The sequence below is a fragment of the Rana temporaria genome, chromosome 10, assembly GCF_905171775.1.
Source record: "Rana temporaria chromosome 10, aRanTem1.1, whole genome shotgun sequence".
Classification (NCBI taxonomy): Eukaryota; Metazoa; Chordata; class Amphibia; order Anura; family Ranidae; genus Rana; species Rana temporaria.
In genome coordinates, this window is record NC_053498.1 from 71,281,186 (window position 1) to 71,300,748 (window position 19,563).

The window sequence follows — 19,563 nt, forward strand, 5'->3', positions numbered from 1 at the left end:
ATCTGATAAGGTTTTTTGTGCCAAAACACGAGAGTGTGAGGCATACCTATCCGGTGAGTGTCCATTTGATGGGGGAGGAGTCACTGAGCACTGTCGGGTGTGGTGGAAGTTTTTGAAAAAATTTGAAGATCGCAGGATCCTTATACACATGAACTTTGCTTTGTTTGGCCACGTTCTAAATTATTTTTAAAGACTGTCTCTTGCACTTTCAGTGCGTTCACTTCACGTTTAAGTCAATCACGGGTGTTTATTATTACAGTCACAGTTTAGTGTTTATTTCTTAAACTGGATATATTTTGTTTATTATCACTGTATATCATTACATATGGGTTGTAGTAATGTATTTTATATAGTCAAATATGCACAGTTATTTGATAGCGCTGTTTTAATTTGTTGACACTCCTTAGAGAGTTTCATCATCTTACATTCTTTTTGTTCACTTATTATCTTCTAAACAGCAGCTAGGCATCATCCACTCCTCCATAGGCGCAACGGTGGGCGACTTTTTAGGGCGCATTCTATAGATCACCCATTGTTACTATTAATGTATTCCTTGCATTAAAGGTAAAACATGTTCAGCCATCAGTATTCCACCTCAGCCCCCCTTTTATTTACCCAAGCACTCATTTGATCCAGTGCTGTGCACATTTGCAGCACTCCTCTGCCCTCACAGCCTGGTCTCACTGACTTTGCTGAGGCAGCAGGAATCACTGGCTCCCACTGCTTTCAATCAAAACCATTGATGAGGGAGCAGGTAGTAAGCTTGCACATGTGTCCCCATAGGAAGCAGTTTCCTATAGGGGCACTAACCAGGGAGGAGGAACCAGGAGCGTCAGCAGGGGACCTGAAGAGGATGTTCTGGGCCGCTCTGTGCAATTCCACTGCAGAGCAGATAAGTATAAACTAGAGCTGGACGATTAATCATTAAAAATTTGAGATCTCAACTCTCCTCACGATCTTAATTCAGCATTTCCACAATTCTTGTAACAAGCGCAGAGCCATTCTTTGCTCAGAGCGGTAAAAAAAAAAAAAAAAAAAAAAAAAAAAAAAAAAGGCAACCGCCAAAGCTTAATCACAACATTGCTCAGTGCAAACAGATAAAAAGAAAGGGATCAAAAAGGGATGAACTTCAGTCTTGAGGTCACTTTAAACGCTTAAAGACTAAGGTGTTATTTACTAATAAGGTAAATCCACTTTGCACTGCAAGTGCAGTCGCTGTAGATATGAGGGGGACATGCAAGGAAAATAACAAAACAGCACTTTAGGTTGCACATTATTGGATGATCAAAATCAGCAGAGCTTCCCCTCAGATCTACAGCGACTGCACTTGCAGTGCAAAGTGGATTTGCCTTTAGAAAATCAACTCAACTTAAGCCTTTTTCTGACATTTGTTATTTAGGTTAAAAATCTGTATTTTTTGCTAGAAAGTTTACTTAGAACCCCCCAAAACACACTTTTTTTTTTAGCAGAGACCCTAGAGAATAAAATGGCGGTCGTGGCAATGTTTTATGTCGCTCTGTATTTGTGCAGCGGTCTTTCAAATGCATTTTTTTTGGAGGGGAAAAAAAAAAGTAAAAAAAAAACAGTAAAGTTAGCCCAATTTTTTTGTATAATGTGAAAGATTACCGTATTTTCCGGCGTATAACACGACTTTCTAACCCCTTAAAGTCTTCTTAAAAGTCGAGGGTTGTCTTATACGCTGGTAACCTAACCTTACCCTACAGACATGCAGAATCGCGGCCGTATGTTTTTTTTCAAAAGCCGCGCCTCCTACGTCTTCTGTTCCGTGATAGGCGGAACACTCAGCTTCCCAGGAGGCACTGTGTTCAGTGTCCGCCTATCACGGAGGCCCTCTCGTCCTTGGACGAGAGGGCCTCCGTGATAGGCGGACACTGAACACAGTGCCTCCTGGGAAGCTGAGTGTTCCGCCTATCACGGAACAGAAGACGTAGGAGGCGCGGCTTTTGAAAAAACGTACAGTACGGCCGCGATTCTGCATGGATAATGTAAGGGCACAGCGAAGGGGGACACGGAGCGGAGTGCAGACGGGGAGAACAGCACAATGGAGGGGTAATGGCATGTAATGGTGGCACCGTGAGGCATGTAATGGTGGCACCGTGAGGCGAGGCATGACTAGTAGGAAGGGGGTAGTCTTAGACGGTGAGTATATCCCAAAACCAACATTTTGGCTGGAAAATTAGGGGGTCGTCTTATACGCCGGCAAATACGGTATGTTATGCAAAGAATCATGATCTTTAGTCCAAGCAAAAGAATTGCTTTTATCCAGAAACATGCAGCTCGAGTATAAACTGCTGTAAAAAAAGTACATTTATAATAATTTGAAAGTAAACCTGCACTGTAGTAGTGACCTCTCCCCATAAGCACATATTCATCTTTCCTTTGCTCAAACTATTTATGTGAAAGGAAAGGAAGCCCTGTGTAAGCTTTCAGTTGCTTTAGTTGGAGCTTACAAGAAAAGTTAGTTAACACCTAAAACCTGCCGATTTGCGCAGACAATTACAGGCACGTTCTTACCCGTCTGAGAAGGCAAGAGATCAACCAAAAGAAACAGGAAGAGAACTCCTGCAGTCCTCATTGCAAGCCCCATCTTCTGTGTTCTGTGTCTGCCAATGTGCACCTAAATATAAGGAAAAAAACATTCAGTATACAATAGGTATAGCATTTTATTAAAGCACGCCTTTAATGGTCATAAGATGTTAAAAATTATCTACTCTGGGTGTCAAACATACCACCGACATCAAATCATTCTCTGCAGCTATTACCTTTTGTATCCCTCCTTTTAGAATGCAAGCTCTACGAGCAGGGTGGGGCGAAACATATTGGTGGGGGTGGCCTGGCTGATGCGGTTATCACCTATTACACGCTGGGCTTGTATGGTGTATCAAGGCTGAGACTTCTCTCCCTGTCCTGTGTTGGGGGCTTTCACTGCAGTTCTGACCAAAGACCCAGAGCTATTAACCATTGAAGCGCCAGAAATTGAGACAGGAAGACAAACATCCCTACACAAGAAGTTTCTACAGGATAAAGGCCTGAACAACAAGAGACATCCTTAATTACAAGCAAATTAAGTCACTAATCTCATCATACATGAAACACAAGTTAAGTTTACACAATTTTTCAGAGGGTATTGTGAGTAAATAACCAATATTTATTAATGCACCATCATAATACCACCTCATAGCCTTGCTAATTGAATTAAAAGTAAAAAAATAGAAAGAAAAAAAAAAAAAAAAAAAAAGGGCGACTTTAATTGGTTCTTTTAAGAAGTGGCTATTCATTAAAGCGGAACTAAACCCATTGATTTACCGGTTTCATAAAACCGTTTACCATTTCCGGCATGATGGAACAGAAACGCTAACTTGTTACATTTGCTTGTGCTCCCGACCAATCAAATGGCTGGTGTCATAACGGATCACATGTGCAGCATCATGACAACTGCAGATCAAACAAAAGCCAAGATGGCAGCTTCCATGGCTAAAAAGTCTAGGAGGGTTTAGCGCCATACTTCTGTGTCCCAATCCTTGGCCAGGGCATGATGTGTGGGAGCTGCATGTGTATAGCTCAGTGTACAGCACATACAGGCAGGCAAGGAACTTTAATGCAGAAGAGACACTTTACAGGACGTGCCAGGATGACCCGACTACTCTGCATGCGCAGGAGTGACATCATCCTGTGACGGCCAATGAAGAACACACACAGCACACATCTGATAACGCCAGTGAGTATAGGACTGCTGGAGCAACGGTAAGTTTAGTTTTGCTTTAACATCTACGAGAGTAAATATAAAATAGTCAACATCTATTTATTTTGTAGACCTATACCTTCCCGTCCTTTACAGCTAAAAAAGCTGCCATCTTAGCCTCTGATCCGCAGTTGCTGCACATGTGATCAGCTATGACCAACCATCTGATAGCTTCACACTTCCAATGAGAGTGTAAAACTACTGACAGTTATCATTCATGGCGTGCCTGGAACGCAACGGATTTGAAAAACAGTTAAATCAATGGGTTTAGTTTCCCTTTAAGGCAGGGTTCGACAAACCCAGAGCGTCGGGTCGCAATTGCGACTAGAATTAGCAACCTGGTGCGGCACAGCTGGGGTATCCTGTGTCTGTGCACCCCCACCGCGCGATCGCGTCGGGCCGCGGCTTTGCGCCCTTCTGGAGGCCTATGCTTCCTTCTGTGATCTGGCGCCATCTTGTGGTGGCCGTTGATATGACAAGCCAACCAGCAATGCTAATGGAGCTTCCCCTGTCTGTTTTCACTGCCATCTCCTTTCCCCAAACATTATATATATTTTTTATTCTAACACCCTAGAGAATAAAATAGCAGTTGTTGCAATACTTTGTCACACCGTATTTGCGCAGCAGTCTTACAAGCGCACTTTTTGGGGAAAAAAAAAACGTTTTTTTAATTAAAAAATAAGACACCAGTTAAGTTAGTCCAAATTTTTTTTATATTGTGAAAGCTAATGTTACGCCGAGTAAATTGATACCCAACATGTCACGCTTCAAAATTGCTTCCGCTCGTGGAATGGCGACAAACTTTTACCCTTCAAAATATCCATAGGCGGGGGCGTGTCCTGGCTATGGAGGAGTGAGGACGTGTGTGTCTGCTGCTCCGTTCCACCGCCGCACATTATCACAGCTAAGAGAGTGAAATCTCCGCCGAACACCTCCTAGGATGTCACACAAGAACCGGGCATCCTCGCAGCCCCCCCGGGCAGACCGCACAAAGCAGGGACAGCTGGATTCCTTCCTCACGGAGCCAAATAGGAGCGGCCGCGAGACCTCCAAGATGGCGCCGGCCGGGAAATCACAGCACGCAGCGCAGGCTTCACAGGCTGCCACGTCTCGATCCCAGCTACAGACATGCTCACCTGTGCCTTCCCCGTCGCTGGTGAGTGACCCGACGGCCCCGATTTCCCCGAGCTCGCCCTCCTCACTACTGGGCCTGTCAGAGGGGCCTGACCCTCTGGAAGACGCGGACATCAGACGCCATATTTGGGCCCTCCCTACCAAAGCAGATTTGGAGCGCTTTGCGGATCGGGTCGAGAGGGCCCTGAAGGAAGACGTGGCCCAGCTCAAGGCTGACACTACCCACCTAGGTAACAGGGTGGAAACCCTGGAACAAAAGCTGGAGGATGTGCTCCCAGTCATCTCCCAACTACAAGAAACATGCTCCGCTCAAAGTCACCAGATAGAGGCCCTGTTGTGCCATTTAGATGACATGGAGAATCGCAGTCGCAGGGCGAATATCCGGATACGGGGCCTGCCTGAAGCGACAAGCGCCAGAGACATTGTTCCTACCCTGGAGGACATATTTAAGGATATCTTGGGCCTGCCTGCCACTGCTGTGGTGGAAATTGACCGCGCGCACAGAGCTCTCAAGCCCCCGTCCCAAGATGTGAATAACCCGCGCGATGTCATATGCAAACTCCATAAATATACGCTTAAGGACCGTATCATGCAAAAAATGCGGGGTAAATCCCACTATGATTTTGACGGTGCGCACTTGTCCTTTTACCAAGACATTTCCAGACGCACTCTCATGCAGCGACGGTTGCTGCGGCCTCTCCTGGTAGCCCTACAAGAAGCAGGCCTGTCATACCGATGGGGTTTCCCCTTTTATCTGCAGGCCACTAAAGAAGGCAGAACTGTGACCCTTCGCACGAAAGATGACCTACCGCACTTCTTATCTTCCCTCGACCTGGACCCGGTGGACTTCCCAGACTGGAGGACCTCTTCGGCTCTCCCCACTATCTCCCTTCCACCCTCAGGTCCTTGGCAGACAGCCAAGCGCAGGAACCGCAGAAGAGGACGTGGTCAGCGCATCTCTGAATCCTCACAGGGCCCTGATCCGGTTGGAGACTGAAGAACTTTTGGACATAGGCTCACTATGCAGCTTCTTCCTCCCCTTCTCTTTTTTATTTTTACATCTCCGGCTGGAGATGCTGGAAGAATCCTGACATTGGCACGCTGACGCCCGCCTACCACAGGCCTGGCGGTGCTTGTGCCCTTTGTACCTGCTTCACTAGTGATTTTACGGCTCCCTGCCCCTCTCACCCTCACCACCCCAAGTCTGACGCGGTGGACGATGGCGGATGCCCCCCCTCTCCCTCTTTCCATGTTGGCCACGTTCCCCCAGTAGGCCACCCTCTCATTTTGGGTACTGATCCCCATTGGGATCTTGGACTGGGGTCCGAGCCCCCCCTCCGTAAGGACTGGGGTCCCGGACAGGGTCCATAGTGATTCCGTTAGACTGTTTGGCCTAGGCCATCTTGTCATGTTTCCTATGTCTTTACGTTTTTTTGATGCTTGTTTTTTTATCTCCCTCCTATCTCTTTTCTATGCCCCCCTTTTTTCCTCTTCTCCCTCCCCCTTCCCTCGTCTTGCCCCCCTCTCTCTTCTTCCTAGGTGCGTCTTACTGCTCTGCCTTCCACACCGGGCGCCTCGCAATGATCAGCAACTCCATTCTCTCCGACTCTACCTATGGCCACCCTGCAGGTAAGCTCCTATAATGTTCGAGGCTTGTGCTCTCCTCACAAACGTAGCAAGCTTTGGGGGGAGTTGAAGCGGCTGAAGGCACAGGTGGTGTTCCTACAGGAGACCCACTTCACGCCACGGTCGCTACCCAAGCTCCCTAAACATCTTTTTAGCCAGTGGTTTCTTAGCACGTCTCCGACCCCTAAGTCCAGGGGTACAGCTATTGCCATACACCGGTCGTGCCCTTTTCAACCCACTGATACCCTGATTGACCCTTTAGGTCGCTATGTGTTCTTAAAGGGCTCCCTAGCGGGACATATATACACGTTAGCGTCCATCTACGCCCCTAACACAAATTAGTTGGGTTTCCTTGATTCTACATTGGAACGATTGGGGGAATTTAGAGAGGGCTTCCTGATCTTGGGGGGAGACTTCAATGTCAGCCCTGACCCCTTGCTGGACACGTCCCACGCTAGACCAACGCATTCTCATGCGTTCCTTAAGCATTTTCGCAAATCCCTTCAGTCCCTCCTGCTGACAGACAGTTGGCGCTTGCTACACCCCACTGACCGTGACTTTAGCTACTATTCCAAGGTACACGACGTTTATACCCGCATAGACCACTTATATGTGGACCGGAACACACTGGAACTCCTGCAATCTGCCTCTATAGGCTCGATCACCATCTCAGATCACGCGCCGATTTCTGTCGTCCTTGCTCTTCCCTCGGGATCGCGACGCTCCTGGACATGGCGGCTCAATGATAACTTATTAGACGATACGGGGGTGGCGGGCGAAGTCTCGGGTACCTTGTCCCATTACTTCTCTGAAAACTCTACAGGAGATGTGAGTGAGGGCACGTTGTGGGAGGCCCATAAGGCCGTGGTTAGAGGGGCATTGATCTCTCAGGGGTCCCGGTTGAAGCGGGAACGCATGGCGGACTTTCACAGGGTGTACACCGCCCTCCAGAAGGCTGAACTCCACCATAAGGCGACGGGGGGACCAGAGGCACTGAGTAACTTGACTGAGCTGCGGGAATTGCTCCTGCGCCTTTTGGACAGACAGACGCACAAACGATTCCGCTACATGTCCCATAAGTTCTATGAACATGGGAATAAATGCGGGCGCATGCTAGCGCGAGCGCTGCGAGCTCGGACTGCGCAGATGCATGTCCACAAGCTGTATTCCCCTTCGGGGGAGCCGACGGTGCTGTCCTCTAAAATTGCCGCGGGCTTTCGGGACTACTACGCCACTTTATACAACTTGAACTCTGGACTCCCCCCCTCGGCGTGGGACACCAAGCGTCAGGCGATTCGAGACTACTTGACCTCGTCGGGTCTCCCTTCACTCACGGACGATCAGTCTTCAATCTTAGAACAACCAATTACCCTGTCTGAGCTCAGACTGACAGTTAAGTCTCTACCCAATGGGAAGAGCCCGGGCCCGGATGGGTTCACTAAGGCCTACTATGCGACATTTCTCTCCCATTTAGAGGCACCCTTGTTGAGTTACTTCAACTCTATAGCAGAGGGCAAAACAATTCCCCCGGAAGCTTTATTAGCTCACATCACGGTAATTCCGAAAGAGGGCAAGGACCCAGCCGCTCCACAGAGTTACCGCCCTATTTCGCTCCTCAACCTGGACGTGAAGATACTAGCAAAAATTTTGGCTAATAGGCTCAAACATCTGTTGCCCGGACTTGTGCACCTTGATCAGACGGGCTTTATTCCAGGTAGGGAAGCCAGAGACAACTCCCTGAGAGCGATTCAGCTTATACACTGGGCCCGCTCCCGCACAGACCCCCAGCCCTACCTTATCTTATCAACCGATGCCGAAAAGGCATTTGACCGGGTTGATTGGTCATACATGCAGGAGGTGCTTAGCCATTTAGGCCTGGGACCCCGCATGTATGCTTCTGTCTTAGCTCTTTACTCTGATCCATGTGCACAAGTGAAGGTGAACGGTACCCTTTCTTCCCGCTTCCCCATCAGGAACGGCACGAGGCAGGGCTGTCCTCTCTCACCCCTCCTTTTTGCTCTGGTGCTAGAGCCTTTGCTCCGCACTGTTAGAGCAAGCGGTGATATTAAGGGTCTGCAGGTCGGGAATGTGGAGCATAAGCTTTCGGCTTATGCTGATGATGTCCTTTTCCACCTAGAGAACCCCCTGATCTCGTTGCCGAATCTGTTGAAGGAACTTAAACACTTCGGAACCCTATCCAACTTTAAAATAAATTATGGGAAATCTGAGATCCTCCCCGTTAACTTGTCACCGGATCTAGCGAAGAGACTTAAGGACGCCTTCCCATTTTCATGGGCCAAGACATCTCTGCGCTATCTAGGCGTACAGCTCACAGATAGATATGACGCCCTATACAATGCCAACTTCCCCCCCCTGCTAGCCGCAATTAAGGCGGACCTTTCCCAGTGGACTCGCACTGCCTTCACCTGGCTGGGCCGGGTGAACGTGGTGAAAATGAACGTTTTGCCCCGCATCCTTTTTTATTTTCAGATGCTTCCGATTCGATTGCCCAGGCCGTTCTTCGACCGCCTCTCTAGCATGCTAACTGAGTTCGTTTGGAATGCACGTAAGCCCCGAATAGCTCTTAAGATGCTGAAACGCTCTAAGGCAGAGGGGGGATTGGGATTCCCTGACGTTAGGCGATATTACAGAGTGGTGGCTCTTCAGAGGATACTCAATTGGCGTTTCCATACTCACTCGAAACTCTGGGTGTCACTGGAGAAATGTCTTGCGGGACGGAACCTATCATACGCACCATGGTTACAGCGGGAACACAGGGGACTTTCAGAGACGACTTCCCCATTGACGAAGCATGTACTTGCGGTCTGGGACAGAATGAATGTTGCGCTTCAATTGTCTCCCCCTGTGTCGCCGCTGGCCCCATTGGGTGGCTTTCTTTGGTTCCCTCCGGGAGAACAAATAGCCTTTTTTGAACCATGGTTGGATGATGGAAACGCCAGTTGCGGGAAACTTATAAAAGATGGTAAACTCCTAGCTTATGAGGCCCTCCCTACGGGACGACACGGCCCACGGATGAATTTTTGGCGCTATAGGCAGCTGCACCACTTTTTTGGGAAACAGGGCCATAGGATCAGGGACCCCTCCTCTCTTACCCCGTTTGAAAGTCTTTTTGCTAGTGAGGATCCTACCCCCCACTTGGTATCGGAGCTGTACCGCCTGCTGGGGTCTGCTGCCCCTCTGCCTACACCTGCTTATATACGGAGATGGGAGAGGGATCTGGATCAGGTCCTGACGGAAACACAATTGACCCATCTCTACCGCCTCACTCATACCTCCTCGGTAGACTCTAAAACCCAAGAGACAAATTTTAAAATTTTGTCTCGCTGGTATCGGGTGCCGGCAGACATGGCATGCATTTACCCTACTGAATCCGGGTTGTGCTGGCGCGGGTGTGGGCACAGGGGCACGCTCTTCCATGTTTGGTGGGACTGCCCCTTGATTGTACCCTTCTGGGCAGACGTTAAAGATCAGATACTGATAATCACGGGAATTGATATCCCCCTCTCTCCGGTGCACTTCCTTCTCCATGTCCCGACAGTCCCTCTAAGTCAGTATAAGAAAAGTGTTATACCACATCTACTTAACGCAGCCAGGCGGCTGCTTCCAATTTACTGGAAGCAGTCCAAAGTCCCTGGTCGTGAGGACTGGACGCGGGTGGTGAGTGCCATCGGAGAGGCTGAGAGGTGGGTGGCGACCTGCCGCGACCGTAGCGAACAGCATACGGCCATTTGGGCGCCGTGGACGGATTACGTCTCGGACCCTAACTTAGTTCCCAGTAGCCTAGATGTCGCCCTGCTGGAACTTGCGGAGCCCTCCCTTAAGACCCGCAGGCTGCAGGCTCTCGCTGGTGGAGAGGATGAGCCCCTTGCTAGTTAGATAAGGACGTGGCCGGTCGATGATGGAACTTTGGCCTGGAGTGATGCGCCCGGTGTGGAAGTGGATGTGCCCTTCGCTAGCTTTTGAGGTACGCACTGCTCCTCTTTCCCCTCTTTCTTATCCCCCCTTCCCCTTTCCCCCCCCTTTTTTTTTTTTTTTGTTTTTTTTTTTCCTTCCTTCCTTCCTTTTTTCTTTTTTCCTTCTTTCCTTCTTTTTCCCTACCCCCTCTCATCCTCTCCCCCTCTTCGCTCTCTCTACGCCTCTCATTTACTACTCAGTTTCTGGGGCTTCTCCCTCTTTCCCTCTCTCTTACCCTTCAGTTTTATCTCTTTTCTTAATTTCTGTGATATTTGCCAGTGGGACTTTTATGCCTGTGTATGTTAGACACGCTGAGAGGTTAACCGTAAACCGCTACTGGACCGTGACTGATATCACGGCCCCGCCTAAGTGCCTTGGCTGGCCCCATGGCCCTGGCCCTCTGGCTCACCCGGGGGCGGTGGGTGGTAGTTGGAGGCCTCAGTGCCCCCCCCCCTCCGCCCTGGGTGTGGGCGCGGATCCGGGTCCGGGCCTTGCGGCCTCTTAGTCCCCCTATTGTTTCTAGCTTCTTGCAATGGCACATATTTGAACTCCCTGCCTGGCTCATCCCCGGGTTCGGGGGGTTCGGCGGATACCTTAGCTTTTTTCCTCTGAGGCTCCGTTCTGTTGTTGTTTGCCTCCGTGCCCTCTTAGAAGGCCGCCCACCTGGCTACCTTGCCGCCCTGGGGCTGACGCGGCTGCCGGCGCCCTCTTGGGTGGCGGCCGCCGTGGTGGTCCCCGGGCTTACAATTGCGTTTAATAAAGATGATGATAGATGCATATAAGTTATAATTTGTCCGAGGTAAACCTTGGCTGTTTGACGGTCCTGCGAGGCCAGATTGTGATATGTAACAACCCCGTTGGACGTGCCTGTCCTATACCTTATATACCTCCCTTCCCCCCCCCCCTCTTTATTTTCTGTTCCCTTTATTCCTTCAATAAATACTGATTATACAAAAATATCCATAGGCGACGCTTAAAAAAAAAATTCTACACGTTGCATGTTTTGAATTACAGAGGAGGTCTAGGGCTCTTGCTCTACCAATCGCGGCGATACCTCACGTGTGGTTTGAAGACCGCTTTCTCACGTATGCATTCGCTTCTGCGCGCAAGTTTGGCGGGATGGGGCGCGTTCCTGGCTCCTAACTTTTAGCTGGCTCTTAGATTCCAAGCAAATTTGTCAAGCCCTGCTTTAAGGGCCAATTTACAGTATATGAGGTGACAGACTACTGCATAATAAAACGTCTGTCACCACAATCGTTTCCTACGTGTCCCATTCACACTACAATGCAGCCTAGCGATGTGCTGCAGCTTGATGTGGTGAAATGCAGACACACTGCTTTTTTTTCACAGCGCACTGGGCTGAATCACACTGCAATGTCAGACATCGCGCTGCCCAACATTGCATGTTAAATACACTTTAAATAAAGCTTGTACAAAAAACGAAATACACAGGGATACATGTGATGCACTGAATCACACTGCCCCCTTGCGCAGCTGGCAATGCAGATCGGTGAATCCCTCGTGCTGCTCTGCGATTTACTGGCTGCATCATGCAAATTTTCCCCAAAGTCTACATTTAGGGGGGGGGGGGGGGGGGGGGGGGGGGGGGGGGGGGGGGGGGAAATGCACAGGGAACTTTACTTACTATTAATGCAACGTGTCCCTTGTGTGTGCTTTAGCTGAAATCTGACTCCTCTGCAAACCACCCTCCCCAATGCAGTGAGGACTAATAGTCGTACACATAATCCAAAAATTACATGCTAGTCATATCTCGAAAATTGAGAGGTTACTAATGATAGAAAAATAATAAAGTCACAGCTTCTATGAATGTAAAGCCACAGCTCCACCATGCATAAAGTCACAGCTCCACCATGCATAAAGTCACAGCTTCTATGAATGTAAAGCCACAGCTCCACCATGCATAAAGTCACAGCTTCCATGAATGTAAAGCTACAGCTCCACCATGCATAAAGTCACAGCTTCTTTGAATGTAAAGCTACAGCTCCACCATGCATAAAGTCACAGCTTCTATGAATGTAAAGCTACAGCTCCACCATGCATAAAGTCACAGCTTCTATGAATGTAAAGCTACAGCTCCACCATGCATAAAGTCACAGCTTCTATGAATGTAAAGCCACAGCTCCACCATGCATAAAGTCACAGCTTCTATGAATGTAAAGCCACAGCTTCTATGAATGTAAAGCCACAGTTCCACCATGCATAAAGTCACAGCTTCTATGAATGTAAAGCTACAGCTCCACCATGCATAAAGTCACGGCTTCTTTGAATGAAAGGTCCTTCTCCACCATTCATAAAGTCACAGCTTCTATGAATGAAAGGTCCTTCTCCACCATTCATAAAGTCACAGCTTCTATGAATGAAAGGTCCACCTCCACCATGCATAAAGTCACAGCTTCTATGAATGAAAGGTCCACCTCCACCATGCATAAAGTCACAGCTTCTATGAATGTAAAGCCACAGCTCCACCATGCATAAAGTCACAGCTTCCATGAATGTAAAGCTACAGCTCCACCATGCATAAAGTCACAGCTTCTTTGAATGTAAAGCTACAGCTCCACCATGCATAAAGTCACAGCTTCTATGAATGTAAAGCTACAGCTCCACCATGCATAAAGTCACAGCTTCTATGAATGTAAAGCTACAGCTCCACCATGCATAAAGTCACAGCTTCTATGAATGTAAAGCCACAGCTCCACCATGCATAAAGTCACAGCTTCTATGAATGTAAAGCCACAGCTTCTATGAATGTAAAGCCACAGTTCCACCATGCATAAAGTCACAGCTTCTATGAATGTAAAGCTACAGCTCCACCATGCATAAAGTCACGGCTTCTTTGAATGAAAGGTCCTTCTCCACCATTCATAAAGTCACAGCTTCTATGAATGAAAGGTCCTTCTCCACCATTCATAAAGTCACAGCTTCTATGAATGAAAGGTCCACCTCCACCATGCATAAAGTCACAGCTTCTATGAATGAAAGGTCCACCTCCACCATGCATAAAGTCACAGCTTCTATGAATGTAAAGCTACAGCTTCTATAAATCAAATGTCCACCTCCTCCATTCATAACCCATGATCACACATACAGTAAGTGGGTCGGGAACGGCATGTGTTCCTGATCTGCAGGCAAAATGCACTTCTCTTTAGCGCCCCCTACACATTGGAAAACATGGTGCAGGTTCAGGTGCTGCAGCACCATGCAGTTCCATGGGACTTTATCCCTCCATTTCTTGTAGGTACAGCAGCCGATTCAAATCAACGAGCTGCGTTTTTTTTTTTAGCACACATTATGCAGGGCCCACAGAATCCTGACCACAGCCTTAGAGATTAGACTCCGGGGACGGTCACATGGCATGGAGGGCACCTGTGGGATTACAGCAGTAAAAGCCCTTCTTCCTGCTCCCCCAGACATAACACTGAACCCTCGCAGTGTGGGGGAGCCCACTATAATGGCGTTTTTACCTTTGCCCCAGAGCTCAGCTTTAAAAGAAAATGAATGGGAATGAGGAAAGGATGAGCCGGCTCAGTGCTGGAAATGAGGAATATATCCGGGACAAGCTGGAGAAAAAAAAATGTAAGGAGCCAACACTGAGCCCCTTCATAGAAGAGACCAACGACCTCCCAACCCAAAGACCCCCTAATACAGAACCAGCCCAGACTACCTACAATAGGGGACTCCAGAAGGGCCGCAGCCCGGGGGAACCCCCGCTCTATAGCCGCAGCCTCGGGGGAACCCCCCGGCTCTATAGCCGCAGCCTCGGGGGAACCCCCCGGCTCTATAGCCGCAGCCCCGGGGACCCCCCCCCAGCTCTACAGCCGCAGCCCCGGGGACCCCCCGGCTCTACAGCCGCAGCCTCGGGGAACCCCCCCCCCACTCTACAGCCGCAGCCTCGGGGAACACCCCCCCGCTCTACAGCCTCGGGGAACACCCCCCCACTCTACAGCCGCAGCCTCGGGGACCCCCCGGCTCTACAGCCGCAGCCTCGGGGAACCCCCCCCGCTCTACAGCCGCAGCCTCGGGGAACCCCCCCTGCTCTACAGCCGCAGCCTCGGGGAACCCCCCCTGCTCTACAGCCGCAGCCTCGGGGAACCCCCCCTGCTCTACAGCCGCAGCCTCGGGGAACCCCCCCACTCTACAGCCGCAGCCTCGGGGAACCCCCCCGCTCTACAGCCGCAGCCTCGGGGAACCCCCCCGCTCTACAGCCGCAGCCTCGGGGAACCCCCCGCTCTACAGCCGCAGCCTCGGGGAACCCCCCGCTCTACAGCCGCAGCCTCGGGGAACCCCCCCACTCTACAACCGCAGCCTCGGGGGACCCCCGCTCTACAACCGCAGCCTCGGGGACCCCCGCTCTACAACTGCAGCCTCGGGGAACCCCCGGCTCTACAACGATCTTCAGGTGTGACAGCCATCACCAGGAGCACAATGTTCGGTGCCATGTGTCAGTGGGAGGCGTGTCCTGCTGCAGTCAGTCTACACAGTGCATGTACCTCCAGGATGGAGGAGCAGGCGGGGAAGTGATAGAAGAAATAAGCCAGGAATAGAGGAGCCTAGACCCGGAATACGCCACCAGGAGCTCGGCCTTCCCTCCTCTCCCTGTACTGGGGGAATACTCTGCTATGACCGGGGCTCGGTGTCTCCGTTATCTCACCCGTGCGTGCCGCTACAGCCACCCTCTCCGTCCGCTACAACTCCGACCACTGAGCACAGCACGACCACTTACCTTCCCTTCTACTCCACTGCCTCGCGCACACACCGGAACGCGGCGGGAGATGATTGGTCAGCTTACCGGCAGCTGGCAACGTCATCCAAGCGCGGACCCTGACCAATGAAACTTCAGAGAAATCCCCGGCTCTCGGCTTCTATTGGTCCACGTTTGTGTGAGGTTCGTATTGGTCCACGCTGCTGCAACGTCAGGCTGCTGTGAGGAGTCACACTTGTATTGCACGGAGATTGCTATAGCATAGCAGGAGAGATAATGGGGCCTGGAGGGGATGTGATTACATTGTACATAGAAAGTGCAATCCAAATCGGTATATATAATGATTGGCCCTTCTCAGTCCCCTTCACTATGAGGGTGACACCGATCCTAACCCCGAACATAGTTTCACAACTTTGGCCCCTGGATTAGTAAAACTGGACGAATCATCACTAGTTAGTGCATCCAGGTGGATCACACCTCGTGTGTTCAGGACCGATGGGCATCCAGGTGGATCACACCTCGTGTGTTCAGGACCGATGGGCATCCAGGTGGATCACACCTTGTGGGCCAGATTCTCAAACGAGATACGCCGTCGTATCTCTGAGTTGCGCGGTCTTATCTATGCGCCTGATTCTTAGAATCAGTTACGCATAGATTTCCCGTAGATCCGACTGGCGTAACTGTGTTACACCGATGTTTCGTAACTGCATATTTACGCTGGCCGCTAGGTGACGCTTCCGTTGAATTCTGCGTCAAGTATGCAAATTAGCTAGATACGCGAATTCACGAACGTACGCCCGGCCGATGCAGTAAAGTTACGCCGTTTACGTTAGGCTTTTCCCGGCGTATAGTTGCCCCTGCTATATGGTGGCATAAGTGCGGCGTACCAATGTTAAGTATGGCCGTCGTTCCCGCGTCGATATTTGGAAAAGTTACGTCGTTTGCGTAAGTCGTCCGTGAATGGGGCTGGACGTCATTTACGCTCCTGTCGAAACCAATGACGTCCTTGCCGGGTACTTTGGAGCAATGCACACTGGGAAATTCTATGGACGGCGCATGCGCCGTTCGGGAAAAACGTCAATCACGTCGGGTCACAGTACATTTACATAAAACACGCTCCCCTGATCCAAATTTGAATTAGGCGGGCTTACGCCGGCCGATTTACGCTACGCCGCCGCAACTTACGGAGCAAGTGCTTTGAGAATACTGCACTTGCCCGTCTAAGTTGCGGAGGCGTAACGTAAATCGGATACGTTACGCCGCCACAAAGATACGCGGTTCTATGTGAATCTAGCCCTGTGTGTTCAGGACAGAGAGGCATCCAGGTGGATCCAGGGGCGGACTGACAACTCATGGGGCCCCCGGGCTTACAGATGGCCACCACGCCAGGAGGCATTGCATAGGCGGGGCAGCTAAAATCTCAGGATTTTCACATCAAAAGCATGTCGGTTTCGGACACATCAGGGACAGATGTAAAAAAAAAAACTCAGATTTTTACATACTGTCCCTGGTTTCATTGAGTCTGGCAACCCTGATGGGCCCCCCTAGTAGCATGGGGCCCTCGGGCAGTGCCCAAAAGTCCCAATGGTCAGTCCGCCCCTGGTGGATCACACCTTGTGTGTTCAGGACAGATAGGCTTTCATTTGGTGATAAATGGTAACAGACGTCTCCTGATTTTTTATTATTAAATAAAAACTGCCACTGTTAATTTTGCATTTTGTTTTAGTCTTAGGGCTAAAATGGCATTTTAGTTTTACGCCAGGTGCACACCTATGCAAATTGGTTGCAGGTTAAACCGGATCCAATTTGCATAACATTATAAAATACATTGATTTCAATGAGGCTGGTTCACATATGTGCGATGCATTCGCACTGCGCATTGCCGGAAAAACGTGTGCCTTTTCTAGGCATTGCGGTGCGGCTCGGGTGCGAATTCAGTCCCATTATCTTCTATGGGCACGCATCTGATTCGCAGATGTGTTCTTTTCTCTTCAGGATTTCTCTCATTCACCTCAATACACTCCCCCCTCCCCCTCCCAGGTCTAAAAATTCACAGCTGAAACGGAGATGATCTGCTGAACAGTTCTCTTATCTCTCTGCAGAGATAAAAGAGCGGAAATTCGCACTCATTCCCATTTTAGTCTTCTGCAATTTTTTTAGTTTTAGTCGACTAAAATCTCCAGTACATTTTAGTAGACTAAAACTCATTTTAGTCACCTAAAATCTAATGGGTATAATTAAATTGTAAATGCGTTAGTTACAGGGGTCAAGTCCTGGGGAAAAAAGTGTGGGAACTCCCACCCAAGATCCACTCCCCCACCAAAAACAAAACAAAAAAATGATGGGGGGTGGGTGGTATGTAGATAAGAGGGGTGCGGATTGTATGGGGTGGGTAGTATAAAATACACCCCTGGCCACTGATGCATTAGTGACCAGTGGCAGTTTATTAACCCCTTTGTGCTGCATTAGTGACACCAGTGTCAGTGTTTATGAACCTTTTCATGCTGCACCAAATAGGGGTAATAAACACTGACACTGGTGTCACTAATGCAGCACAAAGGGGTTAATTACCTGCCACTGGTCACCAATGCATCAGTGGAAGTACATTAACCCCCTCATTGCTGAATACCATTAAAAACATCAGACAGTTAACACAGCTAAGCCACTGTGATACAACACTGCCTTAGGTAGGTTAGGTTTTTAGCCTTTGCAAACTTACTTACGTACTCCCCCGCCCACAGTACAGATCCCCTCCCCTCACAGTACAGATTCCCCCCCCAGTACAGATCCCCCCCATTCAGTACAGACCCCCCCCCCCCATTCAGTACAGATCACCCCCATTCAGTACAAACCCCCCCCCCTTCAGTACAAAGCCCTCCCCCCTTCAGTACAAATACCTCCCCCTTCAGTACAAAGCCCTCCCCCTTCAGTACAGATCCCCCCATTCAGTACAGACCCCCCCCCCATTCAGTACAGATCCCCCCCATTCAGTACATATCACCCTTCAGTACAGATTCCCCCCTTCAGTACAGATTCCCCCCTTCAGTACAGATCCCCCCCCACAGTACAGATTTCCCCCCTTCAGTACAGATTCCCCCCCAAAGATTTCCCCCTTCAGTACAGATTCCCCCCCCCCCCCCACAGATTTCCCCCCTTCAGTACAGACCCCCCACAGTACAGATTTTGCCCCTTCAGTACAGATCCCCCCCACCGTACAGATTTCCCCCTTCAGTACAGATTCCCCCCCTTCAGTACAGATTCCCCCCCCCCCCCACAGATTTCCCCCCTTCAGTACAGACCCCCACAGTACAGATTTTCCCCCTTCAGTACAGATTTCCCCCCTTCAGTACAGACCCCCACAGTACAGATTTCCCCCCTTCAGTACAGATTTCCCCCCTTCAGTACAGACCCCCCACAGTACAGATTTCCCCCCTTCAGTACAGACCCCCCACAGTACAGATTTCCCCCCTTCAGTACAGACCCCCACAGTACAGATTTCCCCCCTTCAGTACAGACCCCCACAGTACAGATTTTCCCCCTTCAGTACAGATTTCCCCCCTTCAGTACAGACCCCCCACAGTACAGATTTTCCCCCTTCAGTACAGACCCCCCACAGTACAGATTTCCCCCCTTCAGTACAGACCCCCCACAGTACAGATTTCCCCCCTTCAGTACAGACCCCCACTGTACAGATTTCCCCCCTTCAGTACAGACCCCACAGTACAGATTTCCCCCTTCAGTACAGATTTTCCCCCTTCAGTACAGACCCCCACAGTACAGATTTCCCCCCTTCAGTACAGACCCCCACAGTACAGATTTTCCCCCTTCAGTACAGATTTTCCCCCTTCAGTACAGATTTCCCCCCTTCAGTACAGATTTTCCCCCTTCAGTACAGACCCCCACAGTACAGATTTCCCCCCTTCAGTACAGACCCCCACAGTACAGATTTTCCCCCTTCAGTACAGACCCCCACAGTACAGATTTCCCCCTTCAGTACAGATTTCCCCCCTTCAGTACAGATTTTCCCCCTTCAGTACAGACCCCCACAGTACAGATTTCCCCCCTTCAGTACAGACCCCCACAGTACAGATTTCCCCCCTTCAGTACAGATTTCCCCCCTTCAGTACAGATTTTCCCCCTTCAGTACAGATTTCCCCCCTTCAGTACAGATTTTCCCCCTTCAGTACAGACCCCCACAGTACAGATTTTCCCCCCTTCAGTACAAGACCCCCACATACAGATTTTCCCCCTTCAGTACAGACCCCCACAGTACAGATTTCCCCCTCAGTACAGATTTCTCTCCCCTTTAGTACAGATTTTCCCCCTTCAGTACAACCCCCACAGT

The 19,563-nt window shown here is 49.9% G+C and overlaps 1 protein-coding gene across 2 annotated transcripts in view; it reads right to left on the bottom strand.

Moving 5' to 3' along the window:
* The window catches only part of HYOU1 (hypoxia up-regulated 1), a 63,463-nt gene extending 48,125 nt beyond the window's left edge, over window positions 1–15,338 (bottom strand). Inside the window, exons 1-2 of one of the 2 annotated variants that reach the window (XM_040325432.1) lie at window positions 15,240–15,338; window positions 2,536–2,638 (exon numbers count right to left, since the gene is read on the bottom strand). In XM_040325432.1, the coding sequence (XP_040181366.1) occupies window positions 2,536–2,608 (73 nt within the window). In that variant the 5' untranslated portion in view covers window positions 2,609–2,638; window positions 15,240–15,338. Of the gene's footprint in view, window positions 1–2,535; window positions 2,639–15,167 lie in introns of both variants that reach the window. The other variant, XM_040325431.1, reaches the window with a different exon arrangement.
* Between the last annotated feature and the right edge of the window lie 4,225 nt (window positions 15,339–19,563).